At 40.2% G+C, this 18,256-nt stretch overlaps 1 protein-coding gene and 2 pseudogenes across 1 annotated transcript; all 3 read right to left on the bottom strand.

Moving 5' to 3' along the window:
* Nucleotides 1–1,733: 1,733 nt before the first annotated feature.
* Nucleotides 1,734–2,849, bottom strand: LOC145948001 (uncharacterized; annotated as a pseudogene).
* Nucleotides 2,850–9,996: 7,147 nt separating this feature from the next.
* LOC145947999 (uncharacterized) lies at nt 9,997–10,593 on the bottom strand. The gene has a single exon (XM_083057765.1). It carries the CDS (start codon nt 10,591–10,593, stop codon nt 9,997–9,999), a length of 597 nt encoding a protein of 198 aa, XP_082913891.1.
* Nucleotides 10,594–10,706: 113 nt separating this feature from the next.
* Nucleotides 10,707–11,719, bottom strand: LOC145947997 (uncharacterized; annotated as a pseudogene).
* Between the last annotated feature and the right edge of the window lie 6,537 nt (nt 11,720–18,256).

The raw sequence follows: 18,256 nt of genomic DNA, 5'->3' as shown, positions 1-18,256 counted from the left end.
CACAAGATACACGTCCGGATAATTCGCGCGATGCAACTCATACTCGTAAAACGCTCCAGCGACAGATGTTTTGCGATAGTCCTCGAGTAGATAGCTTACGGGATTAGTACGCTGCACTTTAACAATCTTAAAAACCTCCGTCGTCCAATTTGGCGTGTTACCCTTCTCGAAAAGTTTCTTGTACTTGCTAACGCGTACCGAGTCACCTACTTTGAATTTCGCCGGAGCGGCAATCTTTATGTTACTATATACCGTTTTTAAAAGTTTATCAGCGATCGCGGGGGTGACGTCGGTGGGTCGCATGCCGATTGTTCGGTGCTTGCGCGCGTTATAATCCGATACGAGTCGCGGCAACGTGTCGATCCACTTGTAAGTTCCATTCAGCGTAAACATCTTCCACATGTCGTTCTTCAGCGTACGATTGAATCGCTCGACGACCGATGCCTTCATTACCGAATATGTAGAATAATGATTGATGTCATGTTTCCGTATAAGTCGTTGCACGTCAGCGTTGTAAAATTCCTTCCCCATATCAGTTTGCATGTTTTTCGGGCATCTCTTGCTCTCTCGAATTATTTCGGCGATAGCGTCAGCCGTCTCGCTTCCGCCTTTACTCTTGAGTGGTACGGCCCACGCGTACTTGCTCAACACATCGATGATGGTGAGTATGTAGTGATAACCTTTGTTGAAACGAGAGTACGGACGCATCTCGACGATGTCGGCTTGCCACAGATTATCATATCCTCGCACTATGACATGTCTTCGGGGAAAATTTTTTCTCGCCGGCGCGTGCAGTTCGTTCACCAACTGCCGTCTCACCAAACTATGTTGTTTCATCGCTTCGTCGGTTTTTCCTGATCGTCGTTTACTGCTGTTTATTTTATCGCTCATTTCCGTTACTGAGCCGTTCGTAGCCATTCTTGACCCGTTCCTGAGCCGTTCGTAGCCGTTCTTGAGCCATTCGTAGTCGTTCTTGACCCGTTCTTGAGCCGTTCATAGCCGTTCTTGCGTTGATTACTTCAGTTCTTGATTCGTTCGCAGCCTTGTTCACAGTCGTTTCTAACCCATTCGTAGCCGTTCCTGACCCGTTCGCAACCGTTCCTGACCCGTTCGCAGCCATTCCTGAGTTGATAATAGCCTTGTATGTAGCCTATAATGACTTGTTCGTAGCCCTCGTTCGCAGCTGTTGCTAGGCCGTTCACTACCACTGCCACTCATTGTAGTTAGATAGCAGTTCGATAATTCTTCGTAGCTGTTCGATAATTGTTCGTAGCCGTTCGATAACCCTTCGTAGATGTTTGATAACCGTTCGATAGCCGCTCCTAACCCGTTCACTGCTGCTCATTCAGGTTGATAGTCGTTTTTGAGTTAGCGTTAGCCGCGCGTTGAAGTTCGTTTATCGCAATCTGTACTGCTCGCACGTCCTTCTCAAACGAAGTCAACTTCTCATCTGATTCTTTCTGTTGATTCATCAATCTTTTAACGCAGGATTTGTTGACAGCATCAGTGTCAGCTTCAGGTTGCGCTACACGACGAATCTTGTTCGATCTTGCATCATAGTCTGTAGCGACACGACACAGAGCGTTTCCGCGCACATAACTTCTCACCAATCTATCCCAATGATCGCTTGTGCCAGTTGCATCATTTCTCCGTTCGAATAATCCAAATTTGTTGATAGACATTTTTCGGTGCGAATGACGCCGATCGACTGATTAGTTTCGCCGAGACCCCGTTTAATTTATAATAATGCCTGCTTCGCGAAGTTCCTCGATGATCGACAGGATCTCGTTGTCGTGAGCGTTGTGGCCAGCTCGGCGCGAAGCATCGAGCAATCGTACCCGATCCACTAGCTCGTTGGGGTCGTCCCAGTGCACGTAATCGATTTTATTGTCGGTTAGCGTCATCGCTTGAGGCATGAATACACCCTTTCCAGATTTTTTCTTTTCAATTGACATCAACGGTGCGATTATTTGTTTGTATTTGTATCCCCTGTTGCTCCGTAATTGACCTTACGCATCATATTTGCATTTATGCGCGTTCGTCGCCAATAATATGCTCTTGTATTTTTGCATATCGTGTTCCGTGTAAATAACGTCATCGGGAATCCTCTTGAAGACTAGCTCGTATAATCCAGGTGTACCAATGTACTTTACTTTGTCTATAATTATAGAATCATATTTATCCATGTCGAATCGTTTGTTACCGAGCAACATTCCATCCTTGTCGAAATAGACACTATATACGTAATCGATCTCGTTTTTTTTATCGCCACCGAGGAGAGCGCCCATGTATTTTTGTCCCAGTGGTCCAAAGTGTTCTCGCAACATTTCTTGACCTTCCGATGTTTGTAACGTGTTTCGAACGGATGTTTCAAGTGAATTGCTTGTGGTTTCGAAAACATTTTCGTTTGCGAGTGATTCGGGTATTGTAAATGGTACGATTCTCGTTGTCGCGGACTGTGTAGAGGTGGACGGTGTAGAGCTTATCGGTGGTTCATCCAGTAAAAATCCGTCCGATGTACGTGACGTCAATGAGCGATTTGTGTTTGGTCGTTTTCTCTTTTTTGGTGTCGCATCTTCCTCCTTCTCCTCGTACCGCTTAACAGCAGGTAACGTTTTAATTTTCACGTCAGCTTTACTCTCAGGTTCGTTTTTCACTGCGATCAAGCTCGCGTTGTCGACAATCTTTTGTAGTGGTTCGATAATAGGTTTAAAGTGAGTCTTGACTGCGATATCGTCATCGATCTTACCAGTCTTTAAAGCACGATGTCTCTTACGGATCGATTCGCTCGTTTTCACAATTTCCTTCGCAATCTTTTCACGCTCGCGAATGTTATCGTTATCAGCCATGTCTGCAGAGTGCTCGCGTTTCACTCTTCTCGACAGAATATCGGCAGCGACTAATCGTTTTGCGGTATCGCAAACTCGTTAAATCCTTTTCTGTATCGCCCGTTTGTAAGCAAGCTGTCCTTGTCTATCACTAGGAATCCATACTTTTGTTGCCAACAAATACGACATAATTTACTGAAATCTTCGTACGACATGTCGGTATTCACATGATCGTTGTACACGTGTTTCAAGTTGGTACCGTACTCTCTCTCTCTCTCTCTCTCTCTCTCTCTCTCTCTCTCTCTCCCTCTCCCTCTCTCTCTCTCCCTCGCTCTCTCTCTCCCTCTCTCTCTCTAGAGACTCTTTCTCTCGTTAGAGACGGGTTTAACGGCACCACATCATCGCCGGCATGCATAACCGCAGGTGTTCCTCAGGGCTCCGTGCTGGGACCGCTATTGTTTACTCTTTATGTTGCAGACATTAGCAAAGAATTGCAGTATTGCAAATATAATTTCTACGCGGATGACCTGCAAATTTATTACCACTGCGAACCATCGGATTTACCCGGCGGTATGCGGAGGGTAAACGATGATATCGATTCCATAGTTCAATGGGCTACCAATCGCGGACTGACACTCAATTCAAAGAAGACGCAAGCTATTATTTTTGGCACAGCTAGACTCGTGAATACAATCAAACAAGACATACTACCTACGATCAGCATCAAGGAACAGGCCATCGAACTCTCCACCAGTATTAAATATCTTGGCGTACAATTACCAACACACTGTCTTGGAATCTACATGTTCAAAGTGTAGTCAAGACGGTACGTACAAAATTATATCAGCTTAAATTAACTAAACATCTGTTACCGAAGGAACTCAGACTGCGCCTGATCGTCTCACTAGTTTTTCCATACCTCGACTATTGCTGTGCGGCGCTCACGGACATAACTGAACAGCAGAATGTGCAGCTCTATAGAGCAATTAACGCCTGTATTAGATTTGCGGCCAACATAAGATGGAGCGAGCATGTGACGCCGCAATACCGAGAATTTCGCTTGCTTAAAACAGAGGCTAGAAGGAAGTATTTCATAGGCTGTCAGCTTTTCAATATCATCTGCACACAGGAGCCGAGAGTCATCTACAGCGAATTTACCTTCAAATCTACAACGGCATTGAGGGAGACGCGGGCCTCGGGGGACCTACTCTCTCTGCCTCTGTGCAGGACAGAGTTGTATAAACGCTCTTTCAAATCCAGTGCATCCAAGCTCTGGAATGACTTGCCGTCTGATATACGCGAAGCGCGAACTATAAATGAGTTTAAATGTAAACTATACGATTATCTGCTCAGAACGACCTTATTTTAGTTTCTGGCGGGGGATACTGCTGCCTCATTTTAAATTTTAAATTTTTTCTTTATTTTCATTTCTTTATTTTCATTTTTCATTATTTCTTCTCTTTGGCTCTTTATCTTGCTAATTTGCAATCATCGATTATCGTATGACATCACTCATTCCTCATGTACACTTCACTCATGCATAATATTTTGTATTTTTCATCCCATCATGACCATGAATTACGTCATCATATATTTATATAAATATACACACAAATGTAGAGGATGCATGCGCCAAGCGAACGAATGCTCATTCATACCTAATTGCTTATCTCTAGTGGTAGTAAGAATTACTTGAATTACTTATATTACACGACACACTGTGCATGACTTTTGTATATATTTGTTCTTATTGCTTGTATCTAGTACTTTGTGCGCTTGAGGAGACGTAGTCCCAGAGCGCTTTCAATAAATATTTGCTTTCTCTCTCTCTCTCTCTCTCCCTCTCTCTCTCTCTCCCTCGCTCTCTCTCTCTCCCTCGCTCTCTCTCTCTCCCTCGCTCTCTCTCTCCCTCGCTCTCTCTCTCTCTTTCTCCCCCCCCCTCTCTCTCTCTCTCTCTCTCTCCCTCGCTCTTTCTCTCTCTCTCTCTCTCTCTCTCTCTCTCTCTCTCTCTCTCTCTCTCTCTCTCTCTCTCTCTCTCCCCCTCTCTCTCTCTCCCTCTCTCTCTCTCTCTCTCCGGCGACAATGGTCTCAAATACACACGAATTAATATTATATAATACGGCGGCGCTCAGTCTCTCTGGGATTTCCGGTTTCGCTCTCTCTCTCTCTCGCTCTCTCGCGATTGGCGTGACCGCTCCGCTTTTTGCCCCGCGATTAGGTTGGGGTGAACGCACGTCGTAACGACCACGTCACAATATATATGTATATACTTTTAAAAATATTTTTACTAATAGAAAATAAAACTTACCAAATACTGCAGCAACCTTAGTTACTTAGGAAAATCTCTTTTTTTTTGTTTCCCACAACCACTAAAATTGATTGAAACAGCCTTCTTCATGAGTAATTTCATTACTGATGGCACTATTTCTTTTATAGTTTCTCCGGAAGCAAAGTTAAGATATTTTACCTATATAAGAATTAAAAGAATTTTATTCATATAAGAAAGTTAAATTGCTTTGAAGTAGACTATGTTATATTTCTAATTTTTTTATATTTATTTCTAATTTTTTAATATTATATTTTAGCAAAATAATAATCTGCGATTTTGTGCTCATTTCTTCCTTTTATATCAAATCTATATTTAATATATAATATGCTCTTTCAAAAATATTGTGGAATTAAGTTCGTTACTTTATATTTTATTCTTACCAAAGATATAAAATCTTCTTCAGAATTTGCTAAGCATTGATCTATTATCTCTTTCATTAAAAGACTCCATTAAAGAAATTGGAAGTTGGCGACTGAACTTGTTTATTGTATTCATATTATTATTTTAAATTAATAGGGAATCTAATTTTAATTTCATTTTTTGCTGTTCCTTTCTCGATGCGATTATTTCAAATCTAATTTCTTCTATTACTTTAAAAATCTTTGTTAAAACTCCTGAAAAAAATGATATAAAAATTATATTTATTTAATCGAAATAACTACATTAAGTCCTATTTTTAAACTAGAATAGGGCTGTAACGAAATTTTACCTTCTTTAATTTGTTGAATATTATTGTTTCACTTTTCTACATGAACTTCTTCATTACTTTTTGTATTTTTATTAGTACATGTTGTCGAATTATTGTTTGTAGTTTGACTTTGTAATGCTTTTTTTATGCTCTGTTTCTGCTATTTTGCTATTTGTAATAAAATTTTATGCATTTTAAAAAGATATTAGAATGGAATAATAAAAATAAATGATTTATGAGATACTTCATTTTATTCTGATACATTTTGACAAAAATATATGAAAAATCTCATAATATACTCATTTTTCGATAATCTTACCTTAATAATTTTTTGCATAAAATAATGAACTAACGCACTAGAAAAATGCATAGTTGTTAAACAAAAAGTATACAGTTGCACAATTACAAACTGCATTTTTTTTTTTAAATTATAAGAATGTTTTTCTTGCACCAATATTAATTTATCTCATTATTATATGTAAAAAAAATCTTAAGATAAGATTATTGAAAAATGAGTTAAGATGATTATAAGATATTGTATGTATACAGGGTGGCCAAAATAAAGCGTGACGAATTTTTATCTGCAAAAATATTGTTTCTAGAGAAAAATGTTTCAAATAAAAGTTGTAGAATTTTAAGGGGAAAGAAGTTAACGCTATTGACTTTTTCCTAAAGGGTGATTTTCAAGGTCATTTGAAGGTCATATATGTTTTTTAAATGGAACTACCATATTTTTTGTAAAAAAATATGTAATTTGCAACTATAGTAGCTACATATTTTTTTTATAAACAACTATGTGTTTTCTTTGCACCAATTGATTCCTCTTATTATTTTGTGCATAAAAGTATTAAGGTAAGATTATCGGAAAATGAATATTTTACGAGATATTTCATAGTTCATGTAAGATATGTTAAACTTAAGTATGAAATATCTCGTAAACTATTCACTTTTTTACTAGTTTACTCTTATAACTTTTTATGTAGAATATTGCGAGGAATCGATTTATTTTTTGGCTACTTCGTGTTAATTCGTCGGTGCGGGATGTTAGGATCGTATATATATGTATAATGTGAAATGAATCGAGTCTTTTTGGTGAGCGGTTAATTTTACTACTTTAATTATCTAGAAAAAGTCCAGCGTTTACAGTCGCGCTCGCACGTCTGTGCTCGACAATGGTAGATGGTCGAATCTCTCGAAGATTCTTCGCAAAAGGTTATTGTCTCGTTTCGTATTTTTGTTTTTATCTACCTGTCTCGTCCGTTGTGTTTGCCACGTGTTTATTTTCTCTCGCGTCTCGCTTCTTGTTTCCGTCTGGTGTATGTCTTTATAAGTAATCCGGGGAATATGTGACTATATGATCGCCACAGGACTCCTCCGCCAGTGCTATGCCGATAGCACGATATCCGCTGTTTCTGCATTACCGCGTGCTTGACATGCGCGGATTTCGATTATTCGGACGCTGACACAGATACATTTTTTTTTTTTTTTTTTTTTTTGCGACGTAAGGTTATACCGAACAAAAAAAAACAAAAGAAAACGCTGATATACAATAATATTGTTCGTCCTCGCATATGCGTACGCGTGTCACTCCCTCGAGAAAGGAATTATATAATTAAAAAAAAATCAATAAATAAAATGAAATAAATTAGCGATGTCCGAACGAAAATAAAATAAAAATAAAATATTTCGCTCAATGCAACGACTATTCAAAGCCTCGCGGTCCACAATAATTGTTTCCGACGTCACAGGCCCGCCTGGAAGCGGTCCGGGAACCGGACTCTCCTTCCCGCTCTCGTTGTCGTTTCGTTCTCTCGGAGCGGTAGCTCCGTGTCCTCGCGCGCACTCCGCTGATCGACCTCTGTGTCTCGGCCCCGCGCTGTCGATTCTGCTGGGCCCCTAGACTCTGTTTCGTATTCTGAAATCAGATACGCAGGTTTTATCCGATCTATCGAGATCGCTTTTTCCTTGCCGTGCATACGCACGACAAAAACTTTGTCGCTGCGGCTGACGACCTCGTACGGTCCCTCGTATGGCGCCTGCAGCATCTTCTTCGGTCCGTCCTGTCGTACGAACACCTGCTCGGCCGTCGCTAGATCTTTATACACGAACGGCCATCGCTCCCCGTGTCGGGTTCCGTCCACCGGTCGCAGTCTCTCGAACTGCTCACGCAGCGTCCTGACGAAATCGACGGCACCGTCCTCGCCGTCCGTCGGCCGCCGACTCAGGAACTGCCCCGGGATTCTCAACGTTTGGCCGTACACCATCTCAGCTGTGGTCGCCTGCAAGTCCTCCTTCCATGCCGCTCGGATTCCCAGCAGAACCGTTGGCAACGCCTCGGTCCAGCGGCTGTTCTGCTGGCACTTGATCGCCGCCTTGAGCTGGCGATGAAACCGCTCGACCATTCCATTCGCCTGCGGGTGGTATGCCGTCGTCCTCAGATGTTGGGTCCCCGTAATCTCGCTCAGCCGTCGAAGAAGGCTGGACTCGAACTGGTCCGTTGTAACTCGTAGAGGCGCCCCGAATCGGCAGATCCATCCCTCGTAGAAGGTCCTCGCGACCGTCCTCGCCTCCTGGTCTTCCATGGGAAACGCCTCCGGCCATCGTGTGAAGCGATCCACGCACGTGAGGCAATATCTCTTGCCCTCCGAGACTGGCATCTTGATGATGTCCAAGTGGACGTGCTCGAATCTGCTGGATGGAGCAGCAAATTTTCCCAAGGGTGCCGACACATGCCGAGATACCTTGGATCGTTGACAGGGCACACAGGAACGAGCCCACCTGTGACAGTCTATGTTTATCGACGGCCAAACGTAGCGCTGCGCCACGAGCCTGCCCGTCGATTTAATTCCAGGGTGCGCCAGGTTGTGCACCAGGTTGAATGCGGCCCGACGAAAAGGCCTTGTCAGGAACGGTCGCGGCGTCGGTGTTGATGTGTCGCAATACACCGCGATCCCCGTTCCAGGAATCTCCACCCTGTTGAGCTTCAGTCCAGTTTCTCGCCGCAAATACTCCTCGAGCTCCTCATCGGTCCTCTGTGATTCCGCCAGTGCGGCGTAATCCATAGGAGACTGGAGCTCCTCGATCCTTGAAAGCGCGTCGGCCACGACATTTTCCTCGCCCGTCACGTGCCGAATGTCGGTGGTGAACTGTCCGATATAATCCAAGTGGCGGAACTGGCGCGGCGTGCTTTTCTCAGGTTTTTGTCGAAAAGCGAAAGTTATCGGCTTATGATCCGTATAAATCGTGAACGCGCGTGCCTCCAGCATATGTCGAAAATTTTTGACCGCCAGGTATATAGCCAGTAGTTCCCTGTCGTAAGCGCTATATTTTGATTCGGCTGGGCTTAGCTTCTTCAAAAAGAAGGCTAACGGCTCCCAGCCGTCGCTGCCTCACTGTTGTAAGGTCGCGCCGATGCTCTGTTCGGACGCGTCGGTAAACAGAGCGAGTTCCGCGTTTATCCTGGGGTGCCTCAAAAGAGCCGCTTGTGCCAGACTCTCTTTCGATGTTTCGAATGCCTTTTGAATCCGCGGCGTCCACGAAATCGGTGTTTTGCCCTTGACGTTGCCGTGAAGAAGGTCGTTCAGCGGCGCTAAAATCTCGGCGGCTCTCGGCAGGAATCTACGGTAGAAATTCACCATACCGAGATATCTCCGGAGATCCCTGGCCGTCCTCGGCATCTGATACGCGAGGATCGTCTCCACTCGCGTCGGCAGCGGTCGGGTTCCCCCATCGGAAACCTCGTATCCCAGAAACTCCACCTTTTGTTGGCCGAATACGCATTTCGCGGGGTTGATTATTACCCCGTACTCTCGCAGACGCTCGAACAATACTCGCAGGTGATCGTGATGTTCCTCCTCCGATGAAGACGCGACGAGGATGTCGTCAATGTACGCGTAACAAAATTCGTAGTCGCGCAGAACCTCGTCGATAAATCGCTGGAACGTCTGCGCCGCGTTACGTAAGCCGAATGACATGTACGGGAATTCGTACATGCCAAATGGCGTGGTGATCGCCGTCTTCGGGATGTCTTCTTCCGCCACCGGAATCTGGTGATATGCACGAACCAGATCTAATGTCGTGAAAATCTTCTTTCCGCTCAAGGCTTGCGCGAAATCTTGTATATTCCGCACAGGATATCGGTCCGGGATCGTTCACGCGTTTAGCGCTCTATAATCGCCGCAAGGTCGCCACTCTTCACCCTTCTTCGGCACCATATGTAAGGGCGCCGACCAACAGCTCTTTGAAGGCCGCGCGATTCCGGCCTCCACCATTTTCCGAAACTCTCTCTTCGCGGCTGCCAGCCGATCTGGAGCGAGTCTCCGCGGTCTGCACGCGCCAGGCGGTCCCGGCGTCGTCTCAATGTAATGCCGCGTAGCATGGATCGCATCCTTCGGACGTCCTTCCGGCCTCGTAATATCCGGATATTGCTCCAGCAACCGATGGTACTGCGTCTCTCCCGTAACCGCTTTGACGCAGGGTGCATTGCATCGGATGCATCGCCCGCGCGCGGCCAAGCTCGTCACCTGGTCGACGAGACGAGAATTACGCAGATCGACGAGAAGTCCATAATGCGCGAGAAAATCGGCGCCGATTATCGATCGCGAGACGTCCGCGATCACAAACCGCCACGAGAACGCACGTCGCAATCCGAAATTTAGAACCATTGTCTCTGTCCTGTATGTATATATTGGTGTGCCGTTAGCGACCGAAAGTTCATAGGTCGATCTCTGTCGCGGTCCTCGAACCATTTTCCGAGGGTACACGCAGAGATCCGCGCCCGTGTCAATTAAAAAGTTCATTTTTGAGTTCGCGTCAGTTACAAACAAGCGGCGCGCACCGTATCTCGAGTCGCTCGCCGCCACTAGCGACCGGCCCCCGCGTTTCCCTGCTGCTGCATCGAGCAGGGCGCTCTACATTGTCGAGCTTCCGGTCCAAATTGCCAATGGTACCACATCCCGCTGGCTGGTGGACCACGGCTTCCCGAGCGCGCTCGCGGGCGCGAACGCGAACGCGAACGCGGACGCGAACGACGTCGGTCGTCATCATTCTCGCGGTATCGACCGTCACCGATCGCCTCGATTGACCTCCGTATGGCCGTCAGCTGCTCCGCCATCTCTTGCTGCATCGCCAGCCGCATCTGCGTCAGTCGCACCTCCAATTTCGCCACCAAGGACGCAGGGTCAATCGCGCTCTGACTCTGGGGCGTCATAAATTTCGTCGCCTCCGCCACTTGAAACATCGGCGCCCGGGTCGCCTCGACTATCGCATCCGCGATGTCCGCCAATTGTTCGGGCGTATCTGTCGCGCGCGTCACTAAATGCGGCTGAAGAAAAGCCGGCAACCGACTCAACCAGATTGTTCGTAAGACTGGTCGCCAACCACGTTTCCGGCGAGACCACGAAGGTGTCGTAAAAATTGCGACGGCTTTCGATCGCCAATTTCTTCGTGTTCAAGGAGCCTCCGAGTCTTGTGCTCCTGCGACAAACTAAGTCTCTTAATTAGCTCTCAGCGTTTCGTATGCACGTTCCGGGGGCGGGTTCATAATAATGTCGCGCACTTCGGTCGTGTAATTCGGTCCGATAGCCGTCAACGCGTAACCGAACTTCGTCGCGTCAACCGTAATCCCGGCGGCTTGGAAACTCCGGTCGACGATGCTGAACCAGAGCTCCGGATCCGACGACGTAAACTCCGGCATACGCATGCCACACGGCTAACCTCGGGGGCAGGTAAAAAATAACCCGGTGGTTGCTCCATCCTGGCCGGTTGCATCGCAATCAGGTGCGGATTCGGCGCTTGAATCCTCGGCTGTTCGAACGCTCGCGTCTCCGGTTCCACGCGCGGAGTAGCGTCTTCGCCGTCCCGCATCACAGGCATATCACTTTTTCTTTCCCACGCACTCGACAACCGATCGCGAAATTATCACAAATTAAAAAAAATGTTTTTTTTTCTTCGCGTATTCACGATCACGTCGGGGTCACCACTTTGGCTACTTCGTTCGTCGGTGCGGGATGTTAGGATCGTATATATATGTATAATGTGAAATGAATCGAGTCTTTTTGGTGAGCGGTTAATTTTGCTACTTTAATTATCTAGAAAAAGTCCAGCGTTTACAGTCGCGCTCGCACGTCTGTGCTCGACAATGGTAGATGGTCGAATCTCTCGAAGATTCTTCGCAAAAGGTTATTGTCTTGTCTCGTTTCGTATTTTTGTTTTTATCTACCTGTCTCGTCCGTTGTGTTTGCCACGTGTTTATTTTCTCTCGCGTCTCGCTTCTTGTTTCCGTCTGATGTATGTCTTTATAAGTAATCCGGGGAATATGTGACGATATGATCGCCACAATTTAAAAAACAATATAGTGGTACCATTTAAAAAAACATACTTTTAAAAAAAATCTTCAAATGACCTTGAAAATCACCCTTTAGAAAAAAGTCAGTAGCGCCAACTTCTTCACCCCTAAAAATCCTACAACTTTTATTTGAAACATTTTTCTCTAGAAACAATATTTTTGGAGATAAAAATTTGTCACGTTTTATTTTGGCCACCCTGTATATAATATGTATGTGACAGTGTTATTGGTTCACCCTGTATAAATAGAAATTGTAACAGTGTAAATGAAACAATCAAAAAATTAAATAATTTATAATTATTAAATTATTATTGTTTCATTTAATGCACATTAAATTATCTTATAATTAATTATGTTAAATTATTTGATTATACTTTTTAATAAACTGTAATCAAAAAATTTATTAACAATTTTTTTATGACTATTTAAATGATTATTTAAAATTGTTAAGTTTAGCAACACAAAATATCTTTTTATAATATTTGATATCCAAATTAATTTTACCTGCAATATACATATATGTATATATTTTTTGCCAAATAATTTATTTCTATAATTTCTGTAATTTGAATTAAAAATAGAATTGTGAACATAATTATTTCAAGCATAACATAAAAACAGAAAAAAATGGAAAAACACTAATAATATAGACGCAATTATGCAATATGGGGGGGGGACCAATCACCAATTTTTTCGATTTCGAGATTTTTATTTCAAATTGTGCCTTAATGTATCAGGCACAATTTGTAATAAAAATCTCGAAATAAAAAAAAATTAGTGGTTGGTTCCATATTGCATAACTGCGTCCATATTATGTCATAGAATTAATTTCATTTCAAATATGCATAAACGAAGAATAAATTAATATAAATTATAATAATATATAATAAATTGAATATTAATAATTTAAATATATAATATAATAAATGTCTAAATATCGAAAAATAATAGCATCTTTATTTCATACTCAGATATTATTACTTACTTTGAAATTCGGGAAAAGGCGGAACAACAGAACGTTTAGTTCGCTTTTCTGATTGTGAGTTTACATACTTTTCTGATGCTACATTTACATCGGAAGAATCACTGCGCTTATTTGGTATCGCAGTGGTAATTTCTTTTGTCGTTTTGCTGCACAATGTGCCTCTAAATCAGATGAATCACTGCTCAAGTGAGACGTTTCTTGTGCTTTATAAGCTTTTCTTGACGCATCAGCAAGACTATCTATAAAAAAGAAATTTTTCGATAGGTAGTATATCAAATAATGTAGACAAAGAAAAATATAAATAATATAAATAAACTTATCGTGAAATAAAAAATACATATTATACATACACACAAAATGAAGCATGACACTACGCGCGCGCGCGTGTGTGTATACATCTTTTATTCGACGATAAGTTTATTTATATTATTTATATTTTTTTGTTTATATTATTGCTCGCGCGTTTTATTTGTGTACGCAACAAATTATATTACATATATTATATTATATATTTCATATTTTATTTATATTTTATTATAAAATTAAATTAGTATATATAAATACTGATAATTTTTACAATTATATTAGAAAAAAACTTTATATTATTTTTAAATCAATTTCGAAATTAATACCAATAACCAAATAAACGTTGAATTTGTGTTTAGAAAATAAAATTATATTGTTGCGCTCACGGGCCGACTGCGTGACTTATCAAAGATCGAACCACGTAACACGCACTCTCTCACACTCACGCCGCGAAATAAAGACGCTCACGTAAAACACGGAAGAACTTTATTAACAATAACACGTAAAGTAAAAACCAAATAACAAAATACCAAATAATACCAAATAACAAAATAATAAAATATGCATCAGACCGTAACGAAACATGTCCGCACGTATTTACGGCCGATCCAAAACTCTCTGACAACCCCTTTTTGTTTTAAATCAACAACTTCTTAGTGACGTGCTCGGAGATGTCTTTCTTCCTTGCCAAACTTCTCGCCAGAATACATATACATCCGGCAGCCGGCAAATACGGGGACACAACAATATTATTATAATATATTCAATATTTGTTTAAAGTTATAAAAAATCACTAAAATTAATATTTTTTATCATAATTTTTTCTACAAAGAATTTATTACATAATTTTCATTAACCTAATATTAAAAAATATTTTTAAAATAAAAAATAATTTTATTTTTACATTATTTGTAAAGCCCCTTGCACAATGCCAGGCAATAGGCAATAGGAACAGGAAATAGAAAATCGTTTTCAATGAAGTAATATATAAACAAACTTTTGGTACCCCCATGGGCTCACCGTTGTCCTCCATCATTGCTGATATCGTTCTACAGGATCTTGAAAACAGAGCATTGGAATTATTAAAGTTCATTCCTTCCTTCTACATGCGTTATGTTGATGACATAGTACTTACTGTTCCTCCACCATTACATAATCATACTCTACAAGTATTTAACTCTTTCCATCCTCGCCTCCAATTCACTATTGAAATTAATAAGAACGGCAAATTAAGTTTTTTGGATTTACTACTAATACTGGATAATCACATCACATTCGATTGGTTTCACAAAACGACATTTTCTGGCAGATATCTTAATTTCCATTCACAACACCCAATGTGCCAAAAAATTAGGCATCATAATCGGCCTGGTCGACCGAGCAATATACCTATCTCATCCATCATATCAAAAAAATCTGGAACTATGCATCACGGTTCTGCTTAACAATGACTACCCGTTGGACCTTGTATTTGAAACAATGCGTAAAAGATTACATTACATTTGTAATCACCATACCAACACTGATAACACCACATGTAAGCAGAGCGAGGAACGGGTTTTCTTCTTCCCTATACCATATACATACCTATCATATCGGAACAATTCAAAACGGTCACGAATAAAATAAATGCTAGAATCGCATACACTGGCTTAAACAAAATGCGCCATTTTATAAAAGTCAATAAAGACCCTATAAAAAACAACAATTGCAGTAATATAGTATACAAGATTGAATGCAAAAATTGTAACGCGTCTTATATGGGTCAGACATATAGACAACTAAATACAAGAATTAAAGAACACCGAAATCATATTAAAAGAAATACCGCAAATCGCTCTGTAATCTCTGACCATAGATTAACATTAAATCACGATTTTAAGTGGGACGAGGTAAAAATATTAGATAACGAACCGGCTCTTGGAAAAAGATTGGTATCTGAAATGCTATTCATAAAAAGACAAAAGAATAGCCTAAATCTACAAACAAATACGGAATTTTTGCCGGATAGTTATCTGTCTCTAATAAATAGACTCCCGAAAATATGAAATCCTTTATAACGTTTTGTCTTGCATGTTTGTTCTCGGTTAATTTATCTTCTTTTCATTTTAATTATCAGCTTGTTGGATCTTATACTCATCTTCAGACCTTTATAATAATAATTTTATCCCGACATTTTATTACTCTCATACCTCATATACTTGGTTTATCTCCACAATATTAATCGTAAATTTATACTTAATTTTATCCGTTTGACCTCGTTATTTTAATTTTATTTTTAATTTAAATTTATTTACTATATAGTTCCATCACTACTCGTTTATATGTTTGACTTTATTATTATTATTTTACTTAACACATATATTGTTGATTTCTGCGTACGTGTTTTTGGTCGTTATTTATTTGTCATACATATTGAGCTCTTTATAGCTACCAAACAGTTTAGCCTTGTCATTAGTCATACGTTTGTAATCTGATCCTCACAACATATAGACGGATCCACGGTGATTGTATGATAATGTGCAACTCCACCAAAGATGAGATTCAAATATCTGTAAGTTTATACATACCGAAGCATTGTAAATTTCTAACACTACCGATTGCAATAATAAGGTCTTCATCTCAGATATGGCGACATAGAATATTTAATTCTCTCGTCTTGGGTCCAACAACCCCGGAGAGAAGCCGTTATTGAAGATGATCCCGTTGAATTATCCACCATTATTTCGACTTGAACATGTCACTTACCAATAGCTTACTTATTCAATTATTGTATCACGGTTTAAATTATGCGCTGAGAAAGGCTAAAAAAAAGAGCCGAAACGTTCGCCAATTTTTTATAAATGTTCAATGTATATTTAGACTCACATTAAATGTGATGAAATATTGATATGTTTATTTCATTTGACAAGTGCTGCGCCCCAATAACTGCGCTAGAGCTCTCATAGCCAAATCTTATATAGATTGTTTTATGTTTAATTTAAGCAGAGCCATATAGATTGGTTTGTGAAGTCTACCAATCTAATTAATTTCGTTAGTTATATATAAAATATTTAATTAAAAATATATTTTTGTAATATCAAATTTATAATTAATAATTAATCACTTAATAATTTCATTTCGATCAATCTTATATAAAGAAATGTCTCATCAATAAATCAGCAACAATTTCATGAATAAAGCTTCATATAATAATAAATGTAATAATAAATGTATATTTCTAACATATTGGTTTGTAATTATTCGTTAATCTTGCGAAAGAGTAAGCAAAGAAATTTGAAAGATCTGTGGTATTTACTATAAGCAAAGAGGACCGTCGTATTTTGATAAAATATAACGGGGGTGGTGGCGAGTTCTTTGCTTTTTTATTTTAAGATGTTTGAATAAATATATACTACAAAAAAAAAACTGATATAACAAAAAAAAATATTTTTTTAAAAAAAGGTAAAAAAAGGGCACCAAGTTTACGTGTCATGTAAAAAGTGTTATACAAAAACAATGTTTTTAAATTATTGTAAAAAAACATATTTCTATAAAAAATAATGTTATCAAAAAATTGCGCGAAATAAATTTTATAAAAAAAGAATTTGTCTTATTATTTTAAATATTTAAAAAAACTACTCAGCTAAATATAAATGTGTATTAATTTTGCAGATTATTATCTGATCTGAATATAAAATTTATCACAGAATTACCATTGTATTTTTATGAATGATGTTATCTGCATTATCAAAACGATTTAGACCCGGCATTGAAAGGATTCAAATAACGAACAAAAACTTGGCGTGCCCGGGTCGGGGCACATATGTACATATGTATTATTACAATTATCGACTTTAATTAATACACAGTAAATATTCGCATCCCCTACGATCCATCAAAGTTTTATCTATACGAAAATATTGTTGTGTGAATTGAAAAAGAAAATATAACTATAAGAATTGATAGAATAGCAAATCTCTTCGTGATAGTCAAAAAACAATTATCGCAATTATTTTAAAAGATCATCTAGTGTTTATAGGAATAAATCAAGCATAAGGCACTTTGTGATTTTGATAAATATTCGCTGTTCTTTTCTAAGTTTATGCGACTTCGTCAATACGTCCAGTATATTGTAAACAAGTTCAAATGACACGACGCAGTTGCCGAACGACGAAAACTCTCAAGCGACACTTGAAGGCGAGGAGAAACGTCTCTAACGTCGTCATGGAGACATTTACATACTTGGGTATTCATGCAAAGGAAACTTTCGTCAGCACATTACAGGATCCGGAATTGTTGCGCGTGAATACGCGATATTGTCGGCAAAGAGACGTCACGGAGGAGAGACATTGTGCGTTAATGCGAATAAATGGGTGTGTATTTACAATCGCGAGGATTTGATGCAAATTGTGAGAAATTATGTCTTATGACACATATGTAATTGGAGATCTTTGTTTAATCTTTACATACGAAGCTGAAGGCGTTCATTTCCGCGCGTCACATCGTAAATATTATCTGATTGGCGAATAATTCTTACCAATTTTCTACCAGTAGATCAAGAATTATCGTTACTCGATAGTACATTTACGTCTTAATTTGGTCTCGATTTTTTTCCGAAATTTGTCGCAAGAGTCACCTCGTTTCTCAATCGCATCGAGTAATCGATTCGTGCGAATGAAATGAAATGAATGAGATATTCTCCTTTTCTCTTCTCGCGCCGATCTCTTTGCAGGATTGTTGTCGTCTCTGTGCTACCGAGCCGAATCATTGCTTCAATTATTTACAAGATTTT

This window comes from Prenolepis imparis, unplaced genomic scaffold (genome assembly GCF_030444845.1).
Source record: "Prenolepis imparis isolate NDT839.2.m4 unplaced genomic scaffold, iyPreImpa1.0 SCAF_210, whole genome shotgun sequence".
Taxonomy (NCBI): domain Eukaryota; kingdom Metazoa; phylum Arthropoda; class Insecta; order Hymenoptera; family Formicidae; genus Prenolepis; species Prenolepis imparis.
The sequence above is the reverse complement of the archived record's forward strand: the minus strand, read 5'-3'. Positions and strand labels throughout refer to the sequence as shown.